The sequence below is a fragment of the Brassica napus genome, chromosome A2, assembly GCF_020379485.1.
Source record: "Brassica napus cultivar Da-Ae chromosome A2, Da-Ae, whole genome shotgun sequence".
In the NCBI taxonomy this organism is placed as follows: domain Eukaryota; kingdom Viridiplantae; phylum Streptophyta; class Magnoliopsida; order Brassicales; family Brassicaceae; genus Brassica; species Brassica napus.
This window is the reverse complement of record NC_063435.1, coordinates 7954699-7975327: the sequence shown is the minus strand read 5'-3', so window position 1 is coordinate 7975327 and position 20629 is coordinate 7954699. Positions and strand designations below refer to the sequence as shown.

Here is a 20629-nt window from a genome sequence, read left to right as displayed (position 1 = left end):
AACCGGAACTGAAAATAGGTGAGGTGGTAAATGGAATCTTTAGCCTCCTATCTGACTGTCCAATATAATATCCGATATCCGAATACCGAAATGCCGGAGACTTAGGTTTGACTACCAAAACTTACTGTTGTATTTTTAGAACGGTATTTAATTTTGAGTACTGGTCAAGAATCATAAAGTGACATCCAATAGAATTTTACGTGACAGTCAATGGTTAAATTTAATTACGGATGGGCAGATTAACTATCCAAACTTCTATATATTCATTTTCTCTCAAGTCCAACTCTTCAGACAGCGTTTCATTATCACTTCCGACAAAACTCTTTATACCTTTCCGCACTCCCTTTCCGCCGACCTCCTCCATGGCTCCGATTGCTGTTGGTGATGTTGTACCTGACGGATCTATCTCCTTCTTCGACGAGAACGATCAGCTCCAGACTGTCTCCGTTCACTCCCTCGCCGCCGGTAAGAAGGTCATCCTCTTCGGTGTCCCTGGTGCTTTCACCCCCACCTGCAGGTAAACTCCTCCACACACTACCTTTTCCTTGTAATAGATCTGGGAGACTTATTCGATTTTCAGATCTTGTCTCTGAGATTAGGGTTTTCAGATCTATATGAGTTGTGTATGTCAGTGGAGATCTATATAAGCTGATGAATCTTGTTGACTTGTGTTTTATTTTTCTCTGGATTAGTATGCAGCATGTGCCTGGATTCATCGAGAAAGCAGAGGAGCTGAAGTCAAAGGGTGTTGACGAGATCATTTGCTTTAGTGGTGAGTGTTGATAAAATAGTGTGTGTATTCTCATCATATTCAAAAGTATATGATGTTTGGTCTGATTGTAACAACGATACCATTTTGCATTGATTTGTTGCAGTGAATGATCCGTTTGTGATGAAGGCATGGGGGAAGACGTACCCAGAGAACAAGCATGTGAAGTTTGTGGCAGACGGTTCAGGAGAATACACGAAGCTTCTTGGACTCGAGCTCGACCTCAAGGACAAGGGTCTTGGCGTTAGGTCAAGGAGATTTGCTCTGTTGATTGATAACCTCAAGGTCACTGTTGCAAACGTTGAATCTGGCGGCGAGTTCACAGTTTCCAGCGCCGATGATATCCTCAAGGCTCTCTGAGAAACTCTTATCGTTTGTGTGTATGAAGAACCGCTGCATGTGATAGTAGTAAAGAGTGTATCTCTGGCCTGATTTCCGACTATAAATTAGGCATAATAATAAAGCGGTTTAAGTTGCTTATTTAATATTTAAACTATTGGCTCTTCTTGTTGTCGAATTTATGAAAAAAATTGAGTAATTCATAAATTTGAGAGTGGCATACCAAATATTTGCATTCTGGTCGAGACTATGACATGGACAAATACCTTAAACCTACCTACGAGTTAGGCTACCCGAGATTTCCGATAGAATGGTTGGTATCATGCTTTTTATTACTTGGCAGTCTACTTGTCCGTAATACTCGCCAAGTTAGTTGGTGTCATGCTCTCTTCATCTGCATTATGGTAGAGTAATCATGTTTCTGTGTGTTATTAAGTTGAGTTTTACATACTCGTCACTCATTGAAAACTCTTAAAAATTAACATAAATATTCTTCCCAAAATTGCATCTACAATATTTCACAAAACCAAATTTAACTTTGAAGGAGAAAAGCTTAAACCTATGTGATTGTGTTCTTAAAACTGCCAAAAAAACATTATACGAACTTTAAAACTCACTAAACCCGAAAGACGTATTGCATTTCTTCACCTAAAAAAAATAATGGATATTTGTTTTGACAAAATTAGTAAAGAAAGTTCTAAAAACCTTGAAATCATCCACTGATAAACATATTCACATCACAACACAAGTCCTTTCTAACTTCCAGGAGTTGGTTACAATTCTCTGGTATCCGGCTTAATATTAGAGTATTGGTTAATGTTGTCTTTTTTTTTTAACTGGTTCCAGCTCTGTTTTGAAATCAAAGCTAAATCTGAGGTCTCTTCTTCTCATTTTTCCCAGGATTTGTAATTTTATCCCATGCAATTTCTTCCACGCCAGATTATGTTTCTCCTTATCAGAAGACCACCGCCGTTACCTTCTTATCACGACATACAGCAATATATAGCAATGCACTTAGGAATAACATCAACTCGAATCAATGAAAAGAGTCTCGAAAATCAATTTCAAAAGTAAAAAAAGGAAGCATGTCACAATGTTTGGAAAATATTGTAGGAGATGAAACAAATCGTTCTCATTATTCCCATTAAGTAAACGTTCTCTCTTTTATTTCTTTCTTCCACTCTCACAAACCCACCAAATAAGACACTTATGACTGAGGAACTGACCCAAACTTCTTAAGCTTTGACGCCAAGTCTTGTCTTGAGCTCATCTGCAACTGCATCGATGAACTCCTCTGTGTTCAAGTAAGTGTCCCTTGAGAGCCTGGAAAAACACAGAAAACAAATCATAAATCAACTGAACCAATCTTGATGGGAAACGTGGAATGAACAAGTCTTTGTGACTTACTTCGAGCCGTGAATGATGAGTGCAAGATCTTTTGTCATTTTTCCAGACTCCACAGTACCCACACAAGCAGCTTCAAGCTTCTCGGTAAATTCCAAGAGTTTTGAGTTGTCATCTAACTTAGCCCTGTTCAAACAGCAGATATTTTCATTCGTTTTATATATAATCATCATCTTCCTTAAGGATGCTTTTCTCGTTACCTGTGTGCAAGTCCACGTGTCCAAGCAAAGATGGAGGCTATGCTGTTTGTGCTGGTCTCCCCACCTTTCTGGTGAACCCTGTAGTGACGAGTTACCGTTCCATGAGCTGCTTCAGCTTCAATCGTCTTTCCATCTGGGCAGACCTATTCAAGATAACACAACCGTGGTAAGAGCACAAACTTAGAATCAGCAACTCAAAGGGAACATGTGTCATGTTATATACCAGAACAGATGTCATCAATCCAAGTGACCCGAATCCTACACACATTTTAAGAAATTATTAGCTAACAAGTAACCTAACAATATCTATGTGAATACCAAAAAATTACAGCTCAAGGCATAATCATTTATCAGCATAACACAAACCTTGTGCCAGGAAATCACTTTGGACATCACCATCGTAGTTCTTGCATGCCCACACATAGCCTCCCTCACTCTTCAGAGCGTAAGCCACCATATCATCAATGAGACGGTGTTCATACCTAACCAGTTCAATCATTTAGATCCTCCTCGATCAAAGCCAACATACACAAGACAAGGATGGAAAAAAGTAACTAAGAGTCGACTCACCATATTCCAGCAGCCTCATACTTTGACTTCCAGCTGGCTTCATAGACTTCCTGGAAGATGTCTTTGAATCTTCATAGTACAGCACAAAATGCAACCAACATCAAATATCGATATGGGTAGAGCAAAAAGTATATATGGTAAAAAAATAACGGAAACTAACTGTCCACATACCTGCCATCGTATTTCTTAAGAATGGTGTTCTTTGTGCTGAGATAAAGTGGCCACTTTTTCTCATAAGCAGTGTTCATCGATGCCTCAGCGAAAGCACGGATGGACTGTATTTAAAAGGAAACATAAATATATAATTTGATCTGAGAGGTCAATCTCCAAAAGAACAAGTTTGACTGTAGTTGGAAGAGAGTGTAGTGTTAGTATACCTCATCAGTGTTGTACATGGCCATAGCAACACCACCTTCACCGGTAAATGTGAACACTTCAGTTTCAGTTTTCCCATCTTTTCCCTCTGTAAATCAAAGACATTACAAAATTTATTGGAACCAATGAATATGAAAGAAAAAAACAGAATGACATTTCAAAATTATTCAGTGCCATCCCAAATGAGAGGTAATAAGTAAGTTTTACCAAAAGTCATAGTCAGTTTTCCTGGACCCTTGATTACAGCATCAGTGGCACGGTACTGATCACCAAAAGCATGTCTTCCAATGCAGATGGGTTTCGTCCAGCCTGGAGAAAACAAGACACATTCTCAGAACCCTTTATTGCTAATGCAACTAGTCCATTGTCGATAATTTACCTGGGACAAGCTTGGGAACATTTTTGCAGATAATTGGTTCTCTAAAAACAGTTCCTGTGAGAGACAAACGAAGTGTAAGGCAACGGAGAATGATACTGGACAGGGTAAACATATAACTGTGAGTTTCTTACCATTCAGAATATTCCTGATGGTTCCATTTGGACTTCTCCACATCTGCTTCAAGCCAAATTCAGTGACACGGCCTTCATCTGCGGTGGAGAAGATCAATAATTAGTAAAATGAAACTCAACAGCTAAACAAATATATCTGTTAAAGCAGACCTGGAGTGATGGTGGCACACTTGATGGCAACATTATACCTAAAACGAAAATACAAGCATCAAAGATTAATAAATATTCCACACAGTATAGCAGAGATGCAACATAAGGTAGAGTAAGAAACACATACTTCTTAGTGGCTTCAGCGCTTTCGATAGTGACTTTGTCATCGGTAGCATCACGGTGAGGAAGGCCAAGGTCGAAGTACTTGATATCCAACTCCACGAAAGGGGTAATAAGCTGAAAAACATTTAAGCAAACGACATTAAAAAAAATAAATGCGAAAATAAAATGAAGGCGTGGGTAGAGAGAGAGCTCTTGTACCTTATCCTTGATGGACTTCCAGATAACTCGTGTCATTTCATCACCTAATTATTACACAAGACCAAGGAGAAGCATAAAGTGTGTGTGACTAAAATATACAAAACGTTTTTAATCAAAGGACTAATAAGCAACTGGCATACGAAGCGTCAACAAGCCAATAGCTAAATTTAAAAAAGAAAAAAAAAACAATAGCTGAAAAATCAGCATTCTTTGATCTGAAATTATTACGAAAAGAGACAGAACAATGAACACACCGGTCTAATTTTCTGAGAGTGTTCTAAATAAACATCGATGCTATTTCGATGTAGACCAAATAGTTCAGCAATACATATAAATCTCCTGATGACAACGTAAGACACGTTCGAAAAAACACAAAAACGAAATCTAGCATGGAAGTAACACATGCTTGTACTCTAGCTATCAGATCAGAACGAAAGAACGGAACTTCGATAAAAACGAGGCAAGTGAAATGTAATACGTTTTTTTTTCATTTTCGCATCGGAAAGATCTGAACTAAGAAAATCTAGAGAGAGAGAGAGAGATCTCATCTCACCATCCATCTCGACGATGGGATTTGCAACCTTGATCTTCTCAAAGGCCATGTTTTTTCGTTAGATTTACGGATCCAGACGATCAGATTGGACGTTCTAGTCTTCGGCGATATGCAAACGAGAGAAGTGGTTCCGGCGGGAGACAGAGATGGTCGATGGTGGTGAGTGGAGTAGGTGAAAAGGGGTGTGCAGGGGAGAGGGAGGTTCTATTTATGCTTCTCCTTTTTTAGGATTTCGGAAATTTATTTTTGGACCCCATTATTATTACTTTATTCCAGTTTTGTCCCTTCTTTCATTTCTTGGATATACTACCCACTTGTTCTGGAATGGAAGGAGGGGAGTATGGTGTGGATACGAAATTGTGCATTTAAGAATGTATTTCTCTTGAATTTTCTTGGTAGAATATGTTTAATCACAATATCAAATTATATTATTACAATAATGTTGGATTTTAAAAATAATATGTTCATTTTACTTTTGCAAAACTAATTTTGGAAAGTTTTTATATAAAAATATATCGGAAAACAAAACAACTAACCATCAATGCATAACGGAAAAGACGAGACAAAAGATGAGACTGAGTTCTCTTTCTGGACTACATCGCCCATTTCCTCTCATTTGAACCACGATGCCCATTCATAGGGCTTGGATCACATCGCCCATTTCTTCTCTCTCAGTGATCTTCACCCGCTCGAAGCATGTCGTATACTTCATCTCCTTTGGAACACGTCATCCATTCCTCGAACTTGGATCAGCTCGCAAACTTCTCCATGATTAGAGCACGTCACCCACTTCTCGGAAAAATCAAATCACATATTATGAGTATTTAAATGTTATGTTTTTTTTTTGGAACGAATGTTTAATTGTATTCATCAAAAGCTCTGTTTTACAATGAGTGCAACGATGGTGAAAAAATCTTAATATTTACAAAAACTCATTTCTTAAACACATGTGTTTAACCAAAGACGATGTATTCCCTCGTACTTCTTCTCTCGAGAGTTCACCAGTAGAGAGAGGCGATTGTGAATGTTCTTGTCAACTGTCTTGTGGATCGAGGAAAACGTGGAAGGAGGGGGGGGGGTCTCCATGGTTATGCATATTTCTTTCCATCCAGACAGAGTGAATTGTGATCTGAAATGCATAGTGTATAAGGAAAAACCGTTGGCAGTCCAAGTCATTTTTTGCAAGTTCCTAGACAGTATTCAACTACTCAGAGGTGTGGTGGTGTCCGAGCATGCCTTTCGTGAGATTACTCCAAATCTTTCTAGAGAATCGCACTGGAAGAACATATGATTTGTCGACTCTGCACCATTGTTACAAAGACAACATGTTGAACAAGTGATTTTATCCAAAGTACCTTACGATCATATGTTCATGTTTTAAATACTACTATTCATGTTTCTAAACAATATAATAGTTAAAATTGTATCTTTTTGTCATCAGAATAAACAGATTCGATTAAGACTCTTATAACCAAACATGGGACTCCATGTCAATGTAGACAATTTGAGACGGTTGGATACAAGCACCACGTGCAAGACTATCCGCCTTTTTGTTTTGAGTCCGGGTACATGCGCGATCATGAATGTTATGAAACTTACCTTCATCTGTTGTATTTCTTCGAAATAGGATGCAACAGCGGTCATTCTTCTAGTTCCAAAACCCTTTTCACCCATTGCAAACAATCTACCGCAAACGTTAGGTGAAATTATCGTAGATTTCGCATACATTCCATTGGCCATATATATAAAGGCTTCAAATTTCGTGTGAAGTGCAGATATACTATTTCTTATGTTTCCGGCCTCCATCAATCCATCAAAACATTCAAGTGTAGTATACCAACCATGACCAGAAAAAAATTTCTTTATCTTTCCAAGACCTATCTGTAAAACACCATCTCCCTATTCTCCTAGGTTAAAAATTAACTATTTGAAGGTTTAAATTGTAAAATATTTTTATTAATATAAAATAAATCAATTAACAGATTAAATTCTAAAATATATAAGATCTTAAAATCAATCAATTTACATAAAATAAATTTAACAATAACAGTTTTATATATCAGAATTATTTTAAATAAATGAAAATATTTATAACAGTTCATTACGGAAATTCATAATACAGATTAAAAAAAATAAACTGAAATAGTATTTAATATATATATTTTTATATTTAATATAATTATGAAGCAATAAAATTATATTTTTATTAAATTATATTGTGTTAAAAAATATTTTCTACTTGTATTACTTACAAATCTATATTATTTGCGAAGTGATTTTTCGAATCTGAGCTCTCACGTTAAAAGTTAGAGTGGTTAATATCATTTATTCCCTTAAGGAATAAAATATATAAATTACCTACAAAATAAAAAAGAATTTAAATTATTTTGATTAGACAAGTGATTAAAACTAATAATAATTATTATTATCTAAAATCCAAATATATACTTTAAAATAAAAAAGATAATTTATATATATACTATGTTATCTGGAAAATATCATTAATAATTGTTAAAAAAAATAGAAAACACATATTACTAAATCTTAATGAAGTATTAATTTTATATAATTGAAAAGGGAATATTGAATGATTTTTAAGATTGACCTATTAATAATAAATATAATGTACGAATAATTTTTTTTGAACACACCGGTCAAATTTTCTGAGAGTGTTCTAAACAAACATCGAAGCTATTCCTCTATGTAGATCAAATAGTTCAGCAATATAAAAATCTCCTGACACTGAAACGTAAGGCACGTTCGAAAAAAAACACAAAAACCAAATCTAGCATGGAAGTAAAAACTAGTTTGCACACGCTTGTCTTCTAGCTATCAGATCAGAACGAAAGAACGGAACTTCGATAAAAACGAGGCAAGTGAAATGTAATACGTTTTTTTTCATTTTCGCATCGGAAAGATCTGAACTAAGAAAATCTAGAGAGAGAGAGAGAGATCTCATCTCACCATCCATCTCGACGATGGGATTTGCAACCTTGATCTTCTCAAAGGCCATGTTTTTTCGTTAGATTTACGGATCCAGACGATCGGATTGGACGTTCTAGTCTTCGGCGATCTGCAAACGAGAGAAGTGGTTCCGGCGGGAGACAGATGGTCGATGGTGGTGAGTGGAGTAGGTGAAAATGGCTGTGCAGGGGGGAGAGGGAGGTTCTATTTATGCTTCTTTTTTTTTAGGATTTCGGAAATTTATTTTTTGACCCCATTATTATTACTTTATTCCAGGTTTGTCCCTTCTTTCATTTCTTGGATATACTGCCCAGTTGTTCTGGAATGGAATGAGGGGTGTATGATGTAGATACAAAATTGTGCATTTAAAAATGTATTTCTCCTGAATTTTCTTGGTAGAATATGTTTAATCACAATATCAAATTATATTATTACAATAATGTTGGATTTTAAAAATAATATGTTCATTTTACTTTTGCAAAACTAATTTTGGAAAGTTTTTATATAAAAATATATCGGAAAACAAAACAACTAACCATCAATGCATAACGGAAAAGACGAGACAAAAGATGAGACTGAGTTCTCTTTCTGGACTACATCGCCCATTTCCTCTCATTTGAACCACGATGCCCATTCATAGGGCTTGGATCACATCGCCCATTTCTTCTCTCTCAGTGATCTTCACCCGCTCGAAGCATGTCGTATACTTCATCTCCTTTGGAACACGTCATCCATTCCTCGAACTTGGATCAGCTCGCAAACTTCTCCATGATTAGAGCACGTCACCCACTTCTCGGAAAAATCAAATCACATATTATGAGTATTTAAATGTTATGTTTTTTTTTTGGAACGAATGTTTAATTGTATTCATCAAAAGCTCTGTTTTACAATGAGTGCAACGATGGTGAAAAAATCTTAATATTTACAAAAACTCATTTATTAAACACATGTGTTTAACCAAAGACGATGTATTCCCTCGTACTTCTTCTCTCGAGAGTTCACCAGTAGAGAGAGGCGATTGTGAATGTTCTTGTCAACTGTCTTGTGGATCGAGGAAAACGTGGAAGGAGGGGGGGGGTCTCCATGGTTATGCATATTTCTTTCCATCCAGACAGAGTGAATTGTGATCTGAAATGCATAGTGTATAAGGAAAAACCGTTGGCAGTCCAAGTCATTTTTTGCAAGTTCCTAGACAGTATTCAACTACTCAGAGGTGTGGTGGTGTCCGAGCATGCCTTTCGTGAGATTACTCCAAATCTTTCTAGAGAATCGCACTGGAAGAACATATGATTTGTCGACTCTGCACCATTGTTACAAAGACAACATGTTGAACAAGTGATTTTATCCAAAGTACCTTACGATCATATGTTCATGTTTTAAATACTACTATTCATGTTTCTAAACAATATAATAGTTAAAATTGTATCTTTTTGTCATCAGAATAAACAGATTCGATTAAGACTCTTATAACCAAACATGGGACTCCGTGTCAATGTAGACAATTTGAGACGGTTGGATACAAGCACCACGTGCAAGACTATCCGCCTTTTTGTTTTGAGTCCGCGTACATGCGCGATCATGAATGTTATGAAACTTACCTTCATCTGTTGTATTTCTTCGAGATAGGATGCAACAGCGGTCATTCTTCTAGTTCCAAAACCCTTTTCACCCGTTGCAAACAATCTGCCGCAAACGTTAGGTGAAATTATCGTAGATTTCGCATACATTCCATTGGCCATATATATAAAAGCTTCAAATTTCGTGTGAAGTGCAGATATACTATTTCTTATGTTTCCGGCCTCCATCAATCCATCAAAACATTCAAGTGTAGTATACCAACCATGACCAGAAAAAAATTTCTTTATTTTTCCAAGACCTATATGTAAAACACCATCTCCCTATTCTCCTAGGTTGAAAATTAACTATTTGAAGGTTTAAATTGTAAAATATTTTTATTAATATAAAATAAATCAATTAACAGATTAAATTCTAAAATATATAAGATCTTAAAATCAATCAATTTACATTAAATAAATTTAACAATAACAGTTTTATATATCAAAATTATTTTAAATAAATGCAAATATTTATAACAGTTCATTACGGAAATTCATAATACAGATTAAAAAAAATAAACTGAAATAGTATTTAATATATATATTTTTATATTTAATATAATTATGAAGCAATAAAATTATATTTTTATTAAATTATATTGTGTTAAAAAATATTTTCTACTTGTATTACTTACATATCTATATTATTTGCGAAGTGATTTTTCGAATCCGAGCTCTCACGTTAAAAGTTAGAGTGGTTAATATAGTTTATTCCCTTAATGAATAAAATATATAAATTACCTACAAAATAAAAAAGAATTTAAATTATTTTGATTAGACAAGTGATTAAAACTAATAATTATTATTATTATCTAAAATCCAAATATATATTTTAAAATAAAAAAGATAATTTATATATATACTATATTATCTGGAAAATATCATTAATAATTGTTAAAAAAATAGAAAACACATATTACTAAATCTTAATGAAGTATTAATTTTATATAATTGAAAAGGGAATATTGAATGATTTTTAAGATTGACCTATTAATAATAAATATAATGTACGAATAATGTTTTTAAAAAATATACATAAAAATGTTCAAATGCAAATATAAATAATAATTGGTTGACAAAAATAAATTATATATAATAATGTATTATAATAGTCTTTTAGTTAGTAAATAATGTATTAACTTTAATAAGTAATTACAAAATGTTCATGCCCGCAAAGTTAACGCATGTATAAACAAAGAAAAAACTATTTATATGTTAACGTTTTTTTTATTTTGAAACTTATGTTAACGTGTTTTTCTAATATGTTTAACATCTAACTGAAAAAGCTTAATGAGAATCAAATTTACGCGGAAAATATATAAAATAATAGATAAAATAAACACATTAAAGTAAAAGAAAAGATAAAGTGCAAAAGATGTTGTGGGGTTTGCAATTGGCAACCGACTCAAAATGCTTTTTCAGCTTCTTTACATAGTTTTAATCTCTTTTTGTCTTTCTTACAGTTCCATCGTTGATCGATCGAATTCAAACCCTTATATTACGCTTCTTTTTCTTATATAACTCTCTTTATAATCCCAACTCTCCTTCTCCTTTGCTCTCTCAACTCGCAAGTTCTATATATGTTCACATTTATCTCTTTAATATATTTCTTTATCATTAGCTTCTAGCGAGGAAGTAGATATGGCTCCTGTTTCAATGCCTCCTGGTTTCCGGTTTCATCCAACAGACGAAGAGCTTGTCATCTACTACCTCAAACGAAAGATTAATGGCCGGACGATCGAATTAGAGATAATTCCCGAGATTGATCTTTACAAATGCGAGCCCTGGGATTTACCCGGTACTATTAATCTCTCTTCCCCTTATTATTGTTCTCTTAAGATGCAAATCACTGTTATCGTCTGGATCAAGAAAAATACCAATTTAAAAGTCTACATCGTTTATACATGGACATGTTTATCTCATTCTAAAAAGGAATTAATATTTGAGGCAATATAGCATAGCAAAAGAAAAAAAACTCTGTCTCGTTGCTTTTCATATATATCATTAATCATCTAATTGATAATCATTGCAAGATCGATTTTTGGACTTCAGAATAACTTCATTTTATAAAAACTACATAGTGTGACTGTGTGAACATATCTATTGATAAGAATAGCCCTAGGATCAGAAGAGACATTTCGTTACGTTATATATATATATATATATATATATATATATATATATATATATATATGTTTTTTTTTCTTTTCCAACACTTTTTTTTTGTCATCTGAAGTTTCATATATCACAAAGGTTAACATTACAAACACCTCCTTTACACGGATCCAACACAAAAAGCAAGTCTAAACCAAAGACAAACTAACACTCCAAAGTCTTTAGTGTACCAAAAAATTTTCGAAGGAGACAACTTCAAGTCAAAGAGAGGCCAAACGTTTCTCATTTTCAAAGACGTCCTGCAACCAAAAAGGATAACCTGCTGCAACATAGGACTGGAGCCTAAGGTCCCTAGTAACACTTTGAGCAATGAGAAATGCACCTCTATTCCTGAATTTCACTTCTTTTAAAAAACTCCACCTTTCAATCTTTCTTAGCTCAAACAAGATAACAGCACTCATCCCTTTGAAAGATGGCCATGCTTTTGGTCTTGAGACCGCACCAACTATCACGTCATCATCAATCGCAAAGATCACCCTGTTAAGCCTATGGCTTACCATGCTTTCAATCGCCCACATAAGCACCTGAAACTTCAATTCATTCAAGTTGTTGAGACCAGTAAAAGCTCTCCTACTGTGCATTAACACCTTCCCTTCTGAGTCCCTTAAAACCCATGCCGCTCCTCCTAAAGCAATTTCCTTCCTCCAATTCACTCCAATATTGCATTTTAACCAAGAAACTTGAGGAGGTTCCCATTTGAGAATCACTGACTGCTCCACCCTTTTCTCCTCTTCCAATCTACTCTCTTCCAATTCAACAGCTAAAAACCATGAATCTGCTTCATGCATTATTTTCTGAACAATCTCAAAAGCATTGAATCTCCTTCCCTCAAACCAAAAGACATTACGATTCTTCCACAAATGCCAAATAAACCATGGAAAACGCCTTCTTGCTTCTTTAGTAGAATTTGTATCATTCAGTCCCGTTAACAAGAAGTGAAGGTTTGAATAGAAAGAATCCATATCAAACCCATTTTCAGGTAAAGGAATGAGAGACAGAGCCCAAACCTGGCGAGCCAAAGGACAAGTGAAGATCAAATGATTAACCGATTCACCTTCAAAACCACATAACTGACAGCAAGGATCCAATTTCATTCCCCTCTTGATCATCAGTTCCCCTACCGGAATGGCATTGGAGACAGCTCTCCACATAAATATTCTAATCTTGGGAGCTGTTTTAACCTTCCAAACAGCTTCTTTGAGTGGATTCAACGAAGGAAACAATGACGCTTCTTGGATTAGACCCGAATGTTTCTCATTGTTCATCATCCAATAGCCAGATTTCACTGAATACACTCCATTTCTATTGTGACACCAAGTCCAATAATCTTCATCATCCACTACTGGTTTCATCTTCAAAATGCTGTCTATATCATCAGGAAAGAATAGCTCTTCAAGCACCGATCTCTTCCAAGTTCTGGTTTCACCATTGATGAGATGAGATACCTTTAGCTCTAAGTCAACAATTATGTTCTTCATGAGGGGTCTTCTCATTATCTCACCAACAATCCAAGAGTCCATCCACACGCTAACTGAGTTTCCGTTCCCAATCTGCTTTCTTAGACCTCGGGATAACAGTTCCTTCCCAAATTGAATGCTTCTCCAGCCATAGGATGGTCTGGCTCCCATCTTAGCATTTAAAAAATCACCATCAGGGAAGTATCGACTCTTGTAAACCCTGGCAAAGAGAGATTCAGGCTGATCAAGTAACCTCCAAGCTTGCCTGGCGAGAAGAGCTTGGTTGAAAGTCTGAATATCTTTAAATGCCAAGCCACCTTGTTGTTTGGATAAACACAATTTCTCCCAGCTCAGCCAATGGATTTTGCGCTTATGCTCTAACGAATCCCACCAAAAAGATGCCATTGCTTGAGTCAGATTTTCACAAGATATTTTTGTTAACTTAAAGCAAGACATGGCATAGACAGGCATTGCCATAGCCACTGCTTTAAGTAACACTTCTTTACCTCCTTGAGAGAGTAGTCTCGCAAAATATCCAGAAAGTCTATCTTTGAGTCTGTCATAGATATAGGCAAGCATCTCCGTTTTTGAGCCGCTGAAGCATTCTGGCAGCCCAAGATAATTCCCAGTTCCTCCCTCCTTCTCTATGCCAGTGATTCTTTTTATGCTGGTTTGCTTTTCCACTGGAACCTTCTTCCCGAAGGTTATCGCAGATTTCTCAAGGTTTAATCTTTGACCCGTTGCTCTCCCATACCTATCCAGAATCTCCATCAAGACTGCAGCCTGATCATCGGAGGCTTTACACACAAAAAGACAATCATCGGCAAATAAAAGATGATGAATCATCGGTCCTTTCTCATCAAACTGAATGCCTTCTAGCCTACCATCCTTCTCTGCCTTCTTGATCAGATGAATAAGTCCCTCAGTACACAAGACAAATAAGAATGGAGATAAAGGATCTCCCTGTCTGAGCCCTCTCCCTGGTTCAATATTCCCATAACTCTGATCATTAATCAGAACCGCATATGTAACCGAAGAGACACACTCCATCACTCTATCAATCCAAACTCCATGAAACCCCATCGCTTGCATCAAAGCTTTTAGATAAGACCATTCGACTCGATCATAAGCTTTTGACATATCAGATTTTATCGCCATGAACTTGTCAGAAATCTTGTCATTGGTGCGCAAGCTATGGATCATCTCGTGGGCGATGAGAATGTTATCCGAGATCAATCTTTCTTCTACAAACGCCGACTGAGTAGGAGAGACGATGTCTGGTAGGAGAGGCTTCAATCTCCAAACCATGATTTTGGATATGATCTTGTATAGAACTGAGCAGAGACTTATTGGCCTAAGGTCAACCAACACTAGTTTCTAGTTTTTAAAAATTGTTTACGTACCAAGTTATGTATCTCCAGACACGCATCGAACTTGAAGGCTTTATTAACTAAAAATAATAAACAATGCCTACTTTATAGTTCATAAAATAAAACAATGCCAACTTTATATTGGAATAAAACTTAAATGGACCCACCCTTACATTTATTCTTTAAGAGGATTGTAAAAAACCGAGAGATGCGGTGGATAGTGAGACAAATTCGGAAGACCGAGTCAAAAAGGTAAGAAGATACAAAAAAGGAAAAAAAGTAACACAATTAAGATTTGGCATGCTTTAGGGTTTCGGAAGCTTCTCATTCACCCTCAACTTTTGTTTTATAAAAAAGTGTTCTCCTTTCGTCTTTTATTTAGTCTTTTTGATTCTCATATTAAGAACCTTAAGTGTATTCAAAGTTATTGTTGAATAGACCTAATTCATATGTTCTCTTAATATGATTTGTAAAATTTGCAGGGAAGTCCTTGCTCCCAAGTAAAGACCTAGAATGGTTTTTCTTCAGTCCCAGAGACCGGAAATATCCCAATGGATCCAGAACTAACCGGGCGACAAAAGCAGGTTACTGGAAAGCCACAGGAAAAGATCGTAAAGTTACTTCCCATTCGCGGACTGTCGGAACAAAGAAAACGCTAGTTTATTATCGAGGACGAGCGCCTCACGGCTCTCGTACCGATTGGGTCATGCATGAGTACCGTCTTGAAGAGCAAGAATGCGACTCCAAGTCCGGCATACAGGTAGATAACAAAACATCATAAAGATGATATTCTCTTACAATTTTATTATAATTTAAATGAATGAATAAACATTTCAGGATGCGTATGCACTTTGTCGAGTATTCAAGAAGAGTGCTTTAGCCAACAAGTTAGAAGAACAACATCATGGAATGAAGAGGAAGAAAGCAACGACTAATAGTGAAAAATCTACTTCTAGTACTTGTTTGTATTCTGATGGAATGTATGAAAATCTAGAAAACTCGGGATATCCGGTCTCACCCGATCACGGATTAACTCAACTGGGTAACATTTCTTCGTCCGATATGGAAACGATAGAGAACAAATGGAGTCATTCTATGTCGCATGACACGTCTTATAACTTCCCAGCACAGTCACAGTTTTGTTCTCAATATGGAACAATCACATATCCTCCCTCAAAGGTAACAAGATCATTTACTTATATTATCTTAAAGAATGTGAAATCTAACGTAAATTTTAATTCGTTTCAAACTAATCTTTAATTGATCTAATTCTCTGCACAAAATAGGCCGAGATAGCGTTCGAGTGTGCAAGACTAAAAAATCGTATGTTGCCGCCAGCACCACCACTCCACGTTGAAGATCTCGCACATAGCGAACATTTGGGAACCAATGTAGCTAATGACACGGATCAAATGTTGAGCAAGATCATAGCATTAGCTCAAGCTTCTCACGAGCCACACAACAGTCTAGGCTCATGGGAATTTGCTTCTGCTTCCGGAAACTTTCAGGGAGACGTTTGCTATCCCGGAGAAAAAGCCTCAGGTTCATGGGTAGAGGCGAACATGAAGGCTGTTGATATGCAAGCGCATGATGGGAGGTTTAAGGAAGAGAGAATTGTCGAGAACTTGAGATGGGTAGGAGTATCAAACAAGGAACTAGAAAAGGTAGTGGTGCTCATAGGTATTCTAATACTTGCAAAATACTTTATACATAATATATATTTTTCCTTTTTCTAACTTATTAATTCTTGAATAAAACTCTTAATAAAAACATGATAGGGTGCGTTATCTAAATTTTATCTTGTACTCCAATTTCCAGAGCTTCATTGAAGAACACTCCACAGTAGTTCCTATAGAAGATATTTGGAGTTATCGTACGGATAGTCATGAACATCAAGGTAACTTCTGCTCATAAAATATGTTCCAATTTGACTTTTGCTGTTTTGAGTTACTCAGTCTCCTTTGGCTTGGGACCATACCAAGTTAATTTAGTTTCTCCCCTAGAACCAGACTCGCCTCGTAACTTTGAGTTGCATTTTCCATGGAAAGCCCCCTCTTATAGCTGTAGAGCTCCATGCAGTTAGGTATAGAGCTATTGAATTTGTCTTACTAATAAATTTTATATTTTTTTAATTGGAGATGGTGAGGGAGTTAACAACAATGGAGATGTGGATGATGTTTACACACTTGAGTTCTCCGAAAACGAACTCAACGCCAATAATTCGGACAAGATAAACAACAATGATCATGACGCAACGAGTTCACCTCGTTTTGAGATGGTTAACAAAGTTGAGGTTAGCCATGGATTGTCTGTTACAACTCGTCAGGTAACCAATACATGCTTTCAACAGATTGTACCATCTCAAACCGTAATTGTTTACATAAATCCAACGGGTACCGTAAACTGTGGACATGAGAAGAAACTAACGGAGGAGGTTCATGTCGTTAAGCAGATTAATCCGCGAATTGACAGCTTTGTCTCCAAAATTCTTGGACCCTGGAGAAGATTTGCGTATTTATTGGTTTCGTTCATATCCTCTTATTAATATACTGTGCTAATCAAGGAGGTAACTCTAATGAAAACCAACGCAGTGAAGGAGATTGTAACGATCGGGGAAAAATACTAAATACGAAATGCTGTAGTGAGAAAAATATTTGGAAGAAGAAGAACGAGAAAAACATAGTTGATGAAAAAGTTTTCAGCGTTCAAGATAGTTTTATGTTGAAGAAGTTGGGGCTTTCTGTTGCTGTTACCTTAACTGTTTCAACCATATGTCTTATATTTAATGTGAAGTTCAATATGGATTTGCACTTTTTCTATTGTACTACGGACTATATGTCTAGGAGGGCTTTCCTCTCCTTTGCTTTCTTTTTTACTTTTTCATTTTTCTACACCGTCTGAAATCTACGTATTATGTGCTACTTTACATCATGTAATGTAGTTTTTCTTCCTTTGTTAGTAACCAATATGACCTCTCGGTAATCAACCTTTTAAAATTTGATTTTTATGTGAACATATATTGGAATATATTTGACTTTATCCATACTAGAAGATCCTCAAATAACCACAGAATAAACCACACTAATTCATTATGATGAACCTCCAAATGAAGCTGAGACTTTCAGGGAGACGCTTTATTGAGGTGCTTCATAACCTGTGAGGTTAATAACCCGAAAGATCTGAACTATTAATTTGAAATGACTGAGTCAGATATGCGAGCACTTTACTTAAAAGAATATTTGATCCTATTATTTTTCTATAGGATAAGATAATCAAACTCTCACTTTTGTTATGAACTAAGATACGATATCAAAAAATAGTTTTTTTTTTGTTCTCCTTTGTTATTGTCCACAACTCCTTATGCTAAAGGTTATATTGGTTAATACCAACATTTTTATATTGGTTAATGCCAACAATTGCAATTACTTCTTGTGCCATAGGACAACGAAATAGGACGTGGCTAATTGTTTCATCTCTTGCTTGGCATAATCAGCATATACTCACCACATTCATATCCCACGTATTCAGGCGATCTGCAACTGCCAGCGCCTCAGAGAGAGAGAGCCCGCCAAAGAAACATTTTAATTTTTAGAAGAGGCTGAATCTTCCAAATTCGCGACTTACGACCATTGGTAACAACATCATTCCGGTTAGATTGTTGGGTTTCGGTGACTGTATGATTTAATACCAACCAGTACCCACTCTTTACCGTATAGGATCCATGTCTTATGAAGGCCCATATTTGTCTGTCTGGTGTTCTTCCAATAGCATCAGAATTCTAGCCACTTCATTCACCGGAAATAAGTCTTCAAGCAATTCATATCTCCAGTCCCAACATTGTCTATCAGCTGAGAAAGTCTCAACTTTAAATCAATGAGACTTTGTTTGTTAACAGGGCGTCTAGGCAGAGGATCTAAAATCCATTTTTCAGACCAAACTCGAGTGTTTTGGCCATCACCTACTGATTTGATCAGTCCTTTCTTCAAGAGCTCACGGCCAAAGAGTATGCTGCACCATGCATATGATGGTCTGTAACCTTTCCACAGTCTAGGAAGTCTTTTGTTGCATAGTAGCACCCTTTGTAGACTCTTCCAAACAGCTGTCTGGTTCATTCAATAGTTTCCCGGCATGTTTAGCCAAAAGTGGTTGGTTGAAGCCAAAAGTGCTTGATTCATTCAGGAGTTGTAATAGTTAACACCAAGAGTTGTAATGATTAGCCAATAATTACAAATGTGAATACTAGTTGTTGCAATGGTTGAACGAGTTGTAATGGTTGAACATTTAAAGTTGAAATGATTGATAATAAAAAGTTGCAAAATATTTCTCTCTCTCTAAATGAGTGTATTCAATCTGAAATTTGAAGTGATTTGATTTTAATAAGCTTTTAGATGATTTTAGGTAATTTTGAGAATTTTGTGTGATTTTTGTTAAATCGCTGTAGACTTTTATCTAAAACCATGAGATTTGAATTTTTAGTTTATAGCTAAGAAACTCCTCTGAAACATTCTAGGAACACTTAAAGCACTCTAAAATATACAACTTAAATTTTGTTAAGTAACAAAGAATTTAAAGTACTTTATGAAATGACAAGTTCATTAGCAGCTGATTTTAAAGCTTTTTTTTAAAAATCACATTTCAATAAAAGTGAATTTGTCATTTTAATACAACTCACTAGTTGAATAGATCCTTATAAGTGTTTAAACACTTGTTCTCGTAAAAAAGTTGGAGAGAAGATGCTAGAGTTTGACTAAGTGTCAGATGTTCCATAAACACTGAAACCTAATTGGCTTGGGATAAGTGACGGTGAAATGATCATGCAACGATCAGGTATAAGTAAAGAAAGAACAATACCAGAAAGCTGATTAAGGAAAATTTTACTATCATATAATGTGGGTAAAGTAAAGTAAGTTTGACTAGCTCTAGTTGCAGAAATTAGTTAAGAAAACTATTGTAGAGAATGAGTCAGAACATTGATGGCGAGATGTGAATACACCAAATAAAGAAACAACATCAAATACCCGACTAGGAAAGGAAGGCCATGTAATACTATAAAAAAGAACATACATCTCTAATTCTTTCCACAACTCAAAAACGAGTCTTAGAGAGAAGTCAAAGCAAGAACAAAGTTCTAGAGAGAGAAATTTGAGAAGAAGGATTGAACGATCAAGGGAGTTCTTGGCCGGAACCAAATTTGAGGCAATTCGAGAGATTATGTTATAATGCATGCTATGGAAAGTTCATTCTTTGTACGTAGTTCTCAATGATCAAAGAATGTGCTTTCGTTCTTATATTTTTCGTAGTATATTATGTACGGCGAATGTATATTTCAGTCGATCTGTTATGTGAGAAACGTGAAGCTGATCTTAAATAGAAGTGGTCACTACAAGAAAACAAATTTCTCCAACAAAAAAAATTCATCAGGAATTCTCGAAGAAAGTCCGACAAAGCTCCGACGGAATGTCATATGGAGAAAGTTATCGAAAATTCCTAAAGAATTCCTGACGGAGATCAAATATTTGACTTCTGTCAAGAATCCATCAGAAATTTTTGGTAGACTCCCGACGAAGACAAATTTTTTTGACATCCATTACAAATATGTCGAGAATGAAAACCAAGAAAAAATTGACTTCCATCATGAATTCCTGACGTGTACCTAATGGATAACAATTTAATGTCGTAAAAATATAAAATTTTTGGTTAACGGTCTCAAAAGATTATCGGGTCATATGACATGTGTAAATATAATTTTGGACGTAGTTGATATCACTCAAATTATACTAAGGAGTGACTTTACTCTCTCAAATAAGAAGTTCAGTTGTAGTACTTAGGAATCGAATCCACAGAAAGCTAGGGAAC

General features: G+C 35.8%; 2 protein-coding genes and 1 pseudogene across 3 annotated transcripts; 2 read left to right on the top strand and 1 right to left on the bottom strand.

The window, feature by feature from the left end:
* Positions 1-227: 227 nt before the first annotated feature.
* Positions 228-1254, top strand: LOC106381333 (peroxiredoxin-2B). The gene is made up of 3 exons (XM_013821234.3): positions 228-517; positions 693-772; positions 876-1254. The coding sequence occupies exons 1-3, from the start codon at positions 231-233 to the stop codon at positions 1127-1129; spliced, it is 621 nt and encodes a 206-aa protein (XP_013676688.2). The 5' UTR covers positions 228-230; the 3' UTR covers positions 1130-1254.
* Positions 1255-2144: 890 nt separating this feature from the next.
* Positions 2145-8332, bottom strand: LOC106441215 (cytosolic isocitrate dehydrogenase [NADP]). Of its 2 annotated transcripts, none has more exons than XM_048754843.1 (15): positions 8156-8332; positions 4639-4682; positions 4445-4554; positions 4318-4355; positions 4168-4245; positions 4037-4090; positions 3865-3966; positions 3660-3745; positions 3454-3557; positions 3283-3351; positions 3079-3194; positions 2936-2970; positions 2713-2855; positions 2516-2638; positions 2145-2431 (listed from the first exon to the last, which is right to left on the bottom strand). In XM_048754843.1, the coding sequence occupies exons 1-15, from the start codon at positions 8202-8204 to the stop codon at positions 2344-2346; spliced, it is 1239 nt and encodes a 412-aa protein (XP_048610800.1). In that variant the 5' UTR covers positions 8205-8332; the 3' UTR covers positions 2145-2343. The 2 variants fall into 2 exon arrangements, with proteins under 2 accessions (XP_048610800.1, XP_013738492.2); XM_013883038.3 differs by lacking the exon at positions 8156-8332 and adding an exon at positions 5192-5418.
* A 2341-nt stretch (positions 8333-10673) lies between these two features.
* Positions 10674-17731, top strand: LOC106381330 (annotated as a pseudogene).
* The last annotated feature ends 2898 nt before the right edge of the window (positions 17732-20629 follow it).